Source organism: Sebastes umbrosus, chromosome 20 (assembly GCF_015220745.1).
Source record: "Sebastes umbrosus isolate fSebUmb1 chromosome 20, fSebUmb1.pri, whole genome shotgun sequence".
Classification (NCBI taxonomy): Eukaryota; Metazoa; Chordata; class Actinopteri; order Perciformes; family Sebastidae; genus Sebastes; species Sebastes umbrosus.
Genome location: NC_051288.1, coordinates 19,313,848 through 19,327,196, shown reverse-complemented (window position 1 = coordinate 19,327,196; position 13,349 = coordinate 19,313,848). Strand labels below are relative to the sequence as shown.

General features: G+C 43.7%; 1 protein-coding gene across 25 annotated transcripts in view; it reads right to left on the bottom strand.

Annotated features, from left to right (window-relative positions):
* nrxn1a (neurexin 1a) overlaps positions 1 to 3,552 on the bottom strand; it is a 64,999-nt gene extending 61,447 nt beyond the window's left edge. For 15 of the 25 annotated variants that reach the window (XM_037753943.1, XM_037753959.1, XM_037753950.1 and 12 more), the window contains exons 1-2: positions 3,287 to 3,549; positions 657 to 2,050 (exon numbers count right to left, since the gene is read on the bottom strand). In XM_037753943.1, coding sequence (XP_037609871.1) covers positions 657 to 1,389 — 733 coding nt within the window. In that variant the 5' untranslated portion in view covers positions 1,390 to 2,050; positions 3,287 to 3,549. Of the gene's footprint in view, positions 1 to 656; positions 2,051 to 2,334; positions 2,487 to 3,286 lie in introns of those variants that run through there. The other 10 variants (XM_037753951.1, XM_037753952.1, XM_037753957.1 and 7 more) reach the window with 5 other exon arrangements.
* Between the last annotated feature and the right edge of the window lie 9,797 nt (positions 3,553 to 13,349).

Sequence of the window (13,349 nt, the reverse complement as noted above, 5' to 3'; positions counted from 1 at the left end):
CTACGTATTGTACCACCTGTGAAGGCCAACTAGAATCAATGCAAATCCATTAACACAAGCAGCCAGGTGTCAGCCATGTAACAGCCACTGATTTCCAGCCTCTTAGCCTAGTTCCAATTAAAGCTTCTCAACACAAGCCAACAACCACATCCATACTGGATCTATATGGTTATTGTGTTTTGCCAAACACACCAACTGAGCCCATCAAGGCTTTAAAAGTGCCAGCCAGGTATCCAGTGAGTTTTGGGAATTTGTCTCCAGACTCTTGAGCTTGACTGCAGCTCAGAACAGCTGTTCTCAAGCTCCCACCTTCAGCTTCACTAAACTGACTGCGCTTCTTGTGAGGGGGCTTAGCTTCCTGGGTTCTGGAGGTACATACTAAATTGGGAGTCATTTGCAGCCATGAAAAAAATCAATATCAAACATAATCAGTATGCATGTCTTGCACTGTTTGTGATGGCTGCTGGTCCGTACGCACCGACTGAAGGCAGCTGTGCAGGTGTGAATGAAAAATAGATGTCTACACTGAAGGACCTGGTGTTTGGAGTTTGAGGTGATTTGGAGATCCATAAATGTAAATGTATGTGCATATTCCCATGTATGTGTGTGTGTATGTAAAGGATGAGATGATGGGTCAGCATGGTTCTGGGCCTTACCTTCGCTGCAGTCTTTGCCTTGGTAACCGGTGTCGGAGCAGTCGCAGACGGCCTGGTCGTTGACCACGCTGCACAACCCTCCGTTCTGGCACTGGTGATCCGGCCCACAGCCAGCTGTTCTTGTGATGCCCTCCGAACTGTCCAACGTCGCCAGTGAGCCGTTGATGTTCACCGCCGTGATCCAGCCACGGAAGGCGGGGTGTTCCCTAACCGAAGGGGATGTGAGGCGCAAAGGCGAGGAGTGGAGCTCTGGCGTCACCCCGCCCATGTAGGTGTGGCTGAATATTGTCATGTCTCTTCTCTTGCTCTTCACTTCCGCCCATCCCTCCAGTCGCCCGTCCACCTCCAACGAGGTGTTCCGCCAGTCCCGCTTGACACGCACTGCGTGCCAGTGTCCGTCACTCAACGCCACACCTGATTGCAGCTCTGCCGGCTCAGCGCAGAAGATGGAGAAGCGCAGGCGGAGGTGGCCGTGGAGAAGCAGCAGCTCCAGGAAGTCGCAGAAGCCCTCATCGTCCAGGTAGAGCAGCAGGCCTTCCTGGCTATGAGTCCGCAGGCTGAAGCTCAGCACGCTTTCGCAGCAGGCGTTCCACACTGGGAACCGCCCCCACTGGCTGGACACGCCTCCAAACTCCAGGACCTCCCCTTGGGCCTGGCCCCCCACGCTGCACAGGCACAGCCCCAGGAAGAGTAGGGGGGCTGCCGCCCAAACACACACTGCCATCACAGTCATACACACACTCGCTCTCACACTCACACACACACTGGAGGAGATAGAGGCTAGAGTTGGGGTGTTCCCTCTAGCCTACAGCTCATGGTGACAACTGTAGGGCACTTTCGTAGAAGACTCGTCTCAGGTGTACCCTGCTTTCTTGGTAATGCTCTTAACAAGTCGAGGATAGCGCTCCAGCGGAGGAGGGGGGTCAAGCGGGCAGCTCCCTCCGTCCTTTCAGCGCGCTCGGAGAATCTTCTCTGGCGCTTGTGTCTTCTCTGATATGCTCAACGTCTGCTCTCCATTCAGTCTTTCATTCTTCACTTCCGACATATGAGATTCCAGGTGTGTGTATTTGCGCGTACATCTGCGTGAGTGTTAGATAAGTGACGAATAGGAAGTGAACTCCATCTTTGTGCCCTAGATAGGGCCTTATCCCCCCATGAAGGCAACTCCCCACGGAGTATGAGTGTGTGCGCGTAGGTGTGTGGCTCACACATTGGTAATGGAGAGAAATGACACCGTCATAGCAGAATTTTTCTCTCCACCTCCTCTCTTCTCTGTCTTAGTAGGGCAAGACTTAATGTGTGTGTGTGTGTGTGCGTGTGTGGGCAAAATACAGTGTGTGTGCAAGTGAGGTATGTGTGTCTTTCACTGCCACGTCATCACTCTCTCCAGCGACCTACAGAGAGAACAGAGACGGCACAATCAACCAGGGTCACACACACACACACGTAAACACGCATGCAACTCACACACACACACACACACACACACACACACACACCAAGCCTGCTATTATTCTCAAATTACTCTCTCTCATGCATTTTGTGCACACACACTCACAGACATCACTATTGTCACATTTAACAGGCCCAAATCAAGACAATAAAACCTACATTTCCATACAGCCCCACACATCATGAGCTAAACATACATAGGCCTATACAGTATATAGGCACATACACACAAACAGCACCTCCTCAGATCTCCCATCATGCCGCAGGAGATTTTTATAAGGTGGCATACCTGCTACTGCCTTAACGTCATAACGTATAATTTCTTAATCACTTCTGAGACTTAACATTAATCTTAACAAGACGCCTTAACTCATTTAAAAAAATACATATATATATTTAAAATTAATTAATAACGGTTAACACCACCTCACGGCCACCATTCTGCTGTTATAGCTACATCACAAAGAGCGGGAGCAGCAGCAGCAGCAGCGCGCGCTGCGGCGGATGACTCAAACCGCCTCGCTTTATCGAATTAACGGCTCCGGAGCTCATTTTTTAACAACACAATCACACACAAAAACACCACAAAAACATCCTAATGTCGGCTTCACACACCACACACCAACCACACACAGTAGGCACATAGTTTCCGCGCATATTTTGAAAGGAAAAACGGCAGTTATTGATAGATAGACGGGGGGGGTGAATGAATGCGGTTGAAATATCGATTCTCGATTTGCAGCCATATCTCCCTCTCTCCATTTTTTTCCTCCTTCGCGCCCGTTACTACTAGTAGCTACACCTCCATCACCTGCGCCCCTAACTAACTAACTAACCGGTAATTACTTTATTTATTTTAAAAAACTCAGTTTTAATTGACATCTCAACCTGTAACGGTGATAAGACAGCCTCACCCCGGTTAATAAACACAACCCAACGGCTAGTTTTCCCCTCCAACGGCTGTTTTTACCCCTCCAACGGCTGTTTTATCCCTCCAACGGCTAGTTTTTTACCTCACCAACGGCTGTTTTATCCCTCCAACGGCTAGTTGTTCCCCCTCCAACGGCTAGTTTTTCCCCCTCCAACGGCTGTTTTAACCCCTCCAACGGCTGTTTTTCACCTCAACGGCTGTTTTCCCTCCATCCATGCTTCATGCAGGCACATTTAAACGGACCTACCTCACGCACATCATCCTGTGGTGTCCGTGGTAACAGTGCGGCGCGCGACTCATCGGTTTCCCTTTCCGAAGCCACGAGAGAGGGGAGAGGAGAGCACCCCGCGCGCCTTGGTGGTAGGTAGATAGAGTAGAGCCGGTCTACCGGACAGGGACAAAATTATCACAGGCTCGCCTCGAGGCGACAAGGTGCTATTGCTCTCCCCCTCGCTCTCTCTCTCTCTCTAACTCTACGTCTCTCTCTCTCTCTTGAGGAGGAAAAGGTGCAGTCTGATGCTCTCCGCGAGACTCGGCAGAGGGAACGTCACGTGGTCGCGAGAGAGAGAGTGTGTGAGGTATAGAGGGTGATGGGCGGGGCCGTGCGCTGCTGCTGCTGCTGCAGCACCTTGGACAGCGCGCACTCACCATGGCACTCACACGAAACAGAAACGCAATTACCGGAGGCAGAAAATAAGGCGAGAAACCCGGAGTATAGATCCGAATGATTAAATCCGTGAGTGACAGTGACGATGGCCTTTACCTCTACCTCTCTCTGGTGCTATAGTGTAAAAAGGAAGTCAGGGATTCAGTGAAGCATCCCAGCCAACATGTGTATGTGGGGGCCCATGTGGGTAGTAAATGGGCTGAAAAATTGGCCCTATATGGGATTGTCCACTGGTTCCATAATGGCCCCATGCCAATTGCCCTTGTGGGTTTCATGCAGGAGTACACTGGGTGTTATATGGGCCCAATCTGGGCAACATAAACCAAAACCCATCTCGGCCCCAGGTTTAAATTCTACATAGGGACTACATGGCCTGAAATATAGGTTGTAAGTGGGTTTGTCCACAGTTTCCATGTTGGCCCAATGCACTAATTTCCCATTAGTGACCCAACTAGGACCCACACAGGTAGCCCACATGGGGAGCCCATGTGAGACTAACTTAGTTGATCCAAGTGGGCGCCATTTGTGTTGCCCATTCTGAGCCCACATTGTAAACAATTGCTGTTAATTTACAGCAGGATTTCAACAGTATTAACCTGTTATTGCTAAAAAAAAAAAACAGTGCTTTACTGTTAATACAAAAGAAAACCTGTTAAATTACGCTCATAGGCCGTTTTTTAACTGAACTATAATGCATTCTTAAAAAACAGCACCTTACTGCTGATCAACTGTCTAAAGTATCATCAGTAACAGTTTCATACAGTATTTTTTTAATTCTGGGACCTGATCTGCACATGTGAGGCTTGTACATTGTACATGATTGTAAAATCAGGGAATTAGCTTTATTGTTCTTCACTCACATGTTGTTCTGGTTTGCATTCTGTGCTTGTAGACAGCTATAGATAGACATTTTGGGAAAAGTGTCAACAAGTCTATTATAGCCTTTTTCCTAACAAGTGCCTTTAATTGTATTAAGTGGGACTATTCCTATGTCTGTAACCTGCTAAGTCTATTCATCTAGGCAAAAAATAATGTTTATTAAAATGTATGTAAAAATACAGCCTAAATAGTGCATTAAAACAAATCAGTAAGATAATGTAAAAGAAAAGTGAAAAACAGCTATATAATGTATCTTTAAACAGTAAATTAACTGTAAAAAAATTCAAACTGTATTTTTCATTAACAGTACAAAGCTGTTCATTTCAGCGACAGTATAATAATGTTAATTTTACAGTAACATAAAGGCAACCCTGCTGCCAGTTCTTTACTGTTATTTTACTGGGGAATTCTTAACAGTGCATGCACTAATTTCTCAGTAGTGACCCAACTAGGACCCACACAGGTAGCCCACATGGGGAGCCCATGGGACCTACTTAGTTGACCCAAGTGGGCGCCATTCGTGTTGCCCATTCTGAGCCCGTGTAATTTCCCAGTAGTGACCCACATATAACCCACTTGGGTAGCCCACATGGGGAGCCCATGTGGGATCACCTTAGTTGATCCAGGTGGGTCCCAGATAAGATGTCCATTTTGGGCCCATACCCACTTGGTACCCAGGTACCCCCAGCATAACCCATGTGGGGGCCACATAATCATGTTGGCTGGGATGTTGGGGACAAAATGAAAAGGCCTTCTCAATTTACAAATCTCTCTCATTTTTGTTTGTTTCTCACACACTTTAAAACAGCAGTGGGTAGAAATGGAGCAAATATAATATTAAAAAAATAAGTTATTTTTAATAATAAAAAGGTCACAATATCATGACAGTATATAGTGCATGAGACAGGTAATCTGAAAAAAAGTGCTCCTATAATGGCATCTGCAAGATTTCACAGACCGGAAAACAACCAATCAGAGCCGAGCTGGAGCCTTTCCTTCTCTGAGCATCTGTCAATCACTCGCCGATCAATAATAATAATAATAATAATTTTATTGGTGGAGCACTTTTCAAGCCCAAAGCACAAAGTGCTTTCCAAGGAAATTCACATCATAGACAGCAGAAAACAATGAAACATAAATAATTAAATTAAAAACAATAGAATGGGAAAATAAAGACACAAGCATATATATATTCATACAATTACATATGCACATCAGCACACAAGCATACAAAAGACTTAAATTCAGCTGATTGGAAAAGCCATTCTATAATAATCAAACGGTCAAACTAGGCAGCGCTGATCAAATATGAATCAATATTCTGTTACTGTAATGTCTATTTCTCTCCTCAAATGTTTTTTTAGAAACATCTTGTAGTGTACTGTTTAGCTGTGAAACGAGAAAGTTTGCAGCCATGTTGAGATCTGTTGAGGAAATACCAAGCACCGCCCACCAGCCAGAGCACAGCCAATAGGAACTCTCTCTCTCTCTCTCTCTCTCTGAAATGACCTGTGATTGGCCAAAGATTTTTTAAAGCCTGAAAACAGAGCCATGAGGAAGTGCAGGTGTCTGGTTTTCTCTCAGAAATACGCTGAAAGGTTATTATGGAATTTTTGCCCAATGATGCCAAAAATATACTGCCTACTGCAGGTTTTGAAGTGGCAGTAGGCAGTATATTTTTGGCATCATTGGGCAAAAATGCCATAATAACCTTTCAGCATATTGTAATTCAAGTGTTCTGAGAGAAAACTAGACTTCTGCACCTCTTCATGACTCTGTTTTCAGGCTTTAGAAAATCTAGCCTGTGACGGGATACTTTGACCAATCACAGGTCATTTCATTGAGAGAGCGTTCCTATTGGCTGTGCTCTGGTCAACTTGGCGTTCCTTCAACAGATTTTACAATGGCGGCGGCGTCACAAACGTTCTCATTTTACAGCTAAACCGTGCACTAGAAGATGATTCTGAAAACATTTGAGGCGAGAAATAGGCATTAACGTAACATAATTTGCTCCAATCTCGCCTACTTCAACTTTAATGCCCAAAAAAACATGGACAGACTTGTGTAGCCTATAGGTCATGGTTTAGGCAAGACCCCTTAGTTCCAATTAAAGGGGAACTACACCCATTTTCAAAATTCATATATGTTATTCATATGATCTAAAAAATATTAGTAAACACGAACAATTCTCTCCCAAATCCAAAAATTAGAGTGCTAAAACTAAAATTTGTGATGGATGTCATAGCATATAAAGTGTGGAACTGCTCCATAGACAATGAATTGGGAAACTAGATGTTATTGATTGACCCAGAGAGCACCCAGGGGGATGATCTGAGTATATGGGTTCATTTTCTGTTTCACAAACAACAATAGAATAAAGCTCATTTGGGTATTGGGTATTATATCATAACGCCCTTATACATTCTCACAGTTTCTTTTAATTAAATAATTAATTCATAAATTCATATTTATTTCTGATTTATGACTAGAAGAACTTGACACACAGTGCTGAGCTGCATCTCAAATTAATCTTCAGGTTCTCAGCTTTCAGATGATGTACACCACTTCTATGTGACATCTACTGTTGACCTGCTATTTCCCCCTAAACACCCCTTGAACCCCGCTGAAAAAGACAAAAACGGGTGTGGGTCTCAGAGGGTTAAGGGAAATCTTAATTTCACAACATATACAATGATATTTTAGACAGTTTTGGGGAAGGCCCTTTACTGTTTCAATGTTACTATGCCCACATGTGAATTTCCATAAAGAAATGGTTATCTCAGTATGGTGTGGAAGACCTTAAATGGCCTGCGGAGAGCCTAAACCCCCCACCTACACCACCATCTTTGGGATGAACTGGGACGCCAATTGAGAGCTCTTGCGGCTGAATGGGCACAAATGGAGACTCAGCATATTAATGCCATAGTTTTGGAACAAGATTGGTGGAATGAATATCCATATACTTTTGGCCATTTCGTGTATTTACATCCATGCTACATGTACAAATATTCTCAAATATACACATGCAAAATCATCAGCAAACACACACACAGGGCTTTTTTTTCTTCTCCATCCTGTCCCAGGGAGGGACTCCAGCTGTGTCGAGCCCAGCTCAGAGGTGCTCTCCCTGGGCTCCCTCGGCCAGCTGCTGCTGCTGCTGCTCTTTTTTCTCTCTCTCCCTCTCCCTCAATCTGTACATGCCCATGTCTGACTAGCCAGCACATCTGCTTTACTCCTTTTTACTCTGCTCTAACATTCACCTTCATCGAGTGCTAGAGCTGAAGGAGGAGGAGGAGGAGTAGTATTGGCAACCGAAGGCTGGGGCCTCCTGTAAAAAGAACAGCCCTGACCTGATCAGAGATGCTGATTCAAGATACACTCTAAAGAAACGATGAATGGAGCGGCACATAACGGCGTGTAGCAGTCAAACTGCACACATCACTCCTGTTTTTGTTCTGCTTTTATCTCTGTCTGTTTGCAGTGGAATGTACAGTCTGTACCGGCTGTTTGGTGCCATGAGATACTGTATATATATTGTATTCCACTGGTAGAGAAGCAGCTTTACTGGCTGATCCGCGGCATATGACCACACAGCTGGAACATGGAGGCTGAAATTGATTTGAGCAACAGATATTAGAGTGAAGCGGGTTGACCACGGAGACCAGGCATGCACATGTTTTCATCTGTGCTCTTATGTGTGAGGGGAGTGTTAGACAGAGGGGAGTGGAGAGAATGAGACTGGGAGGAGGAGGAGGAGTTACTATGGAAACTATCTCAACATCAGCACCTGGTTTCCAATTGGACTGACCACCACCACTCCTCACCCCCCTCAAACTCTACTCCCTCCACCCTCTTCTCTCTCCTCTCTCCTCTCCCCCCATCCCCGGGCCAGGCTGACCTTTTGGACCAAATGGCATTATCAAATAATAACGTTCTTCCATCTCTTCCATGTGCAATGAAAAAAGCCAAGGAGAATTCTGGTAAAAAAACACGTTCTCTGTGTAGAGAAATATACACAAAGAAAAGGTAAAAACATTACATGCAGGGATTAATTTACGGCTGTGACAAATTAAAAGTTAATGCGAAATGAAGTATTGATCAAATAATTTGCATTGAATACAGTGAGATGTTCATTGTGATTGTTTCAACGTCTTCCCAATACAAATCAACTCATTAGAATGAAGCACATCGCTGCACTAGAATAAATAAAAATGACATTTAAATCCAAGAAAATTATTCTTGAAACAAATTGATTTTGGAAAAAGGTTTTGTCTGCTTTTAAGAAAATAACATTTTCCTTTTTTTAATTTTTTTTTTATTGGCAGCCAGAGAATTTACAATTACTAATACTTCACTTAATTTTACAACACAACAAAAGCAAGTGCTTTTAGGAAAGAAACAAACAAGCAAGCAAGGAAAAAAAAACACTTCCATCAAATCAATTTCCATTAGATCAATTATCAAGACAACCATCTCTATTATCCGAGGGAATATTTTATACTTTGATCAATTGGTTCACAAAAAAAAAATAATAATAATAAAAATGAATAAATTAAATTATAACAGTGAAAGTATGGAAAGAAAATTGTTATTACTTTAAAGTAAGACATAAAAAAAAAACTAGGGCTGTCAATCGATTCAAATATTTAATCACGATTAATCGCATGACTGTCCATAGTTAACTGGGTTAAATCGCAAATTAATCACACATTATGTGTTCAAAATGTACCTTAAAGGGAGATTTGTCAAGTATTTAATACTCTTATCAACATGGGAGTGGGCAAATATGCTGCTTTATGCAAATGTATGTATATATTTATTATTGGAAATCAATTAACAACACAAAATAATGACAAATATTGTCCAGAAACCCTCACAGGTACTGCATTTAGCATGAAACATATGCTGAAATCATAACATGGCAAACTGCAGCCCAACAGGCAACAACAGCTGTCAGTGTGTCAGTGTGCTGACTTGACTATGACTTGACCCCAAACTGCATGTGATTATCATAAAGTGGGCATGTCTGTAAAGGGGAGACTCGTGGGTACCCATAGAACCCATTTTCATTTACATATCTTGAGGTCAGAGGTCAAGGGAACCCTTTGAAAACCCCATGCCAGTTTTTCCTCGCCAAAATTTAGTGTAAGTTTGGAGCGTTAGTTAGCCTCCTTCGCTACAAGCTAGTATGACATGGTTGGTACCAATGGATTCCTTAGGTTTTATTAGTTCTTAGTTTCATATGATACCAGTATCTTCTAGCTTTAAAACTGAGCCCGCTACAACCTAAAAATCGCAAGTTGCGTTAATGTGTTAAAGAAATTAGTGGCGTTTAAACAAATTTGCGTTAACACGTTATTATCGCGTTAACTTTGACAGAAATAAAAAAACATAATAAAATTTCCAGATGAAAATATGTTGTTATGTATTATGAATAAAATAACATTTTCATGATAAGACTTGATCTTGTGGAGAATTTGCAGCAAACATAATCAGAGAATATATTCACATTTGAAAAAAAAAAAAATCCATTGTGAGAAAGTGATCGCTACAGTGACGGATCTCCTCTGTGGCCTTTGTGGGAGCATCGCTTTTGCTTGACGAAATCATAACAGAGGATATAATTACGTGCAATAATTCTGAAAGATTGAGCAGTGAACCTTCAGGTAACTTTTGTTTTCTAAATGGATTTCCGAATGAAACTTCTTTGTAGCCGATTAAGATAAAAAAAAAAAAAATGGTCAGGCATAATGGAGGACTCATTCACCATGCTGCAGAGCAGGTTATCTGTTTCTACAAGAGCCATCAAGGCGTGATGTGATGCATCATCAGTCTGTAAGAGGCACAGGGAAATGCATTATACCATGAGCATTTTAAATTGCTGCGACTCTATCAAGCCAACATTAACCGTGACAGATATGGGCCGCCTCTGATTGCATTAGTCTTTATTGAATGATGAGGCGGAGGAGCTCCATTCTGAGCATTCCTCCGACCACGTTTGCTCTTCCTCTGCTGCCTCTTTCTCTCCCTGACAGGCTGACAGCAGGCAGTGACCCCTGACTCTTTGCCTACTCAGCAGAGAGAAGGTCACTGTATATGTGTGTGTGTGTGTGTGTGTGTGTGTGTGTGTGTGTGTATACATATTTTCTTTATATATGTGTGCGTGTGTGTGTCTGAACTGCCAGCAGAGAGAATATACAGCCAAAAATAAAAACTCATCTGTCAGCATCCAGTGTGTGTGTTTGTGTTTGTGCGCCCATATTTTTGTGCTTGCATTTATGTCAGTTTGTGCTACAGTGTTTGGAGCTGCAGCTTTGAGACGGTGAGGTTTACCTAGTTTACGCTGTGAACGGTGACAAACGGCACAGAGGGGGTGGGGGTGGGGGGTGAGGAAGGGAGGAGTCGGAGTGCCACATGTGGAGAAATCTGTTTTTTAACGGCGGTGTGATATAAACAGTGGGATTATACGCATGTAGAAGACTTAAAACAGTGTACTTACACAGTGGTGTGAGCATATGATTATAAGGCTATCATTTTATGAGTCAGACAAACACCCCTGCTGCCATTCATACAGAGAGGGTGCTCTTAGTGCAAGTACAAACGTGTGTGTGTGTGTGTGTATATGTGCATGCGCATAAGTGAGTTAGTGTGTGTGTGTGCGTGAGTGTGTTTGACAGGCAACCACCCTTTTCTAAATGAGATTAAATGGGAGGTTTGTCTCTAATCGTGTTGTAATGAGTTTCTGTGTAGCTCATACATTTACTAATTCCACTTGCCAATAGTGCAAACAGCCACGTGCGCATGTGTGTATACGCGTGTGTGTCTCTGTGTGTGTGTGTGAGGTAGGAGAGGTCACCTCCCTGCAATCTTACTCTCATTTATAACAATAGCGCTGACCTGTCCTCATCAAAGGATTGCAATTTCTAAACACAAATAACATTAGCTCATGTGCACAAACATACACACATGGATGCCCACACACGACGTGCATAGACACACACACACACACACACACACACACACGTGAGCAAGCAAGCAAGCACAAGAGCAAACGTGCAGTCTATCTGCGTATAGATCTGTGTGTCATTAGGACTCTCAACAAGCATTAGCATTGATCATCTGACCGGCAGATGGAGAGTGACCGACAAGAGCCAAACAAAGCACGTCAGATTGTGTGTGTGTGTGTGTGTGTGTGTGTGAAGAGGTTGAATGAGAAGGTGTGTGTGTGTGTGTGACTTGCTCACATGTGGCCGAATGAAAAAAAACCTCAAGATCCATAGTTCATTAGCCCTCGCACCGCTGATTTATGTGCATGTGCAGAGTTTCGTGTGTCTGCGCGCATCAGAGCGACCATAAATCTTGACCTACGAGCAGCGACTGGTTGTCATGGCGATGCAGCCCCCTCTCTCAGCCCGCAGCGTCGCGTGCCCTACAGTAAGGGGTCAAGGGTCGGAGCGGTTTTGTGCAGTGGAACAGACTTTAAGAGTGGCTTAATGAACAGGGGAAACCAGTAACAAGGAACACATCGTCACCTCTCACCTTCGACCTTTTGACCCCAGTGGCCTCGGAAATGTCATGATAACTGAGCGGCACACTCCAGCGCCCTAATGCCTGGAGCTACATGGAGCTCACAGAGCGAAGGAAGGGATCAAATAAAGTGGATACACCTGCATACCGGACCACACATTCTGTATAGTACAGACACACACAAGTAAAACACAATGGGATTTCATATACTAGCCTATATGGCCAGAAGTATGCAGACACCCAAACATTATACCCATATATGATAGACCTGGGACACCTATGCTGCGATCAGGATAATGCGAAACTGGAAAATTTCTGACCTCCTACTAGAAAAGTACAATGGAACACAACTCAAAGTCGGAGTTCCTACTTGGGGACTTGGTGCCTATCCATCTTCCCACAAAGAAGCAGTTGTTTGACATCACACAACAATGGAAACGCATCAACTAAAAGGCAACGTAAAGTATATTTGCCTGTATTTAATTGAAATAATACAAACTATCATATAGCAAATCTGGGCAGTGGTTAGCACTGTCGCCTGCTACGAGGTCGCAGGTTCAAACCCGGCTTGGGGCCCTTCCGTGTGGAGTTTGCATGTTCTCTGCATGTGTTAGAGTGGGTTTTCTCCAGGTTCTCCGGCTTCCTCCCACAGTCCAAAGACATCCAGGTGAGGTTAACCGTTCACTCTAAATTGGTGTGAATTTGGAGCGTGAATGGTTGTGTCTCTATGTGTCAGCCCTGTGATAGTCTAGCATCCTGTCCAGGGTGTACTCTTTGCCCAATGTCAGCTGGGATCGGCTCCAGCTGACATCCTGAATAGGATAAGCGGTTACAGATAATGGATGGATGGATGTAGCAAATCTGTTCTGCATGTAAATTGATGTCAAATATGTCGCAATGTAATTAGGTAGCTGGTTACTGCAAACAATCTCTGAAAGTTATTGAGGTGTCTGCTGTTAGATGCAGCATATTTATATAAATGGTTTGTATTAGGAGAGTATATTGGAAGGTTAGTTGTTGTAGGGGCCTTCCTGATTTAGAGCTAGTCAAGGTAAATATATACCAGATGCTAGGTCAGCAGGGTCTTGGGAGTCCCTCTCCTAAAACCAAATATGTGGGTCAGAGTTGAAGAGACATATGATGTCTTCGTAAAAGAGGTGTTTCTATTAAAACCATATGTGGAAACTAAGTATTTGACCAAAACAAGCTCGGTATTTAAGGAGCTGTCTGTATACGT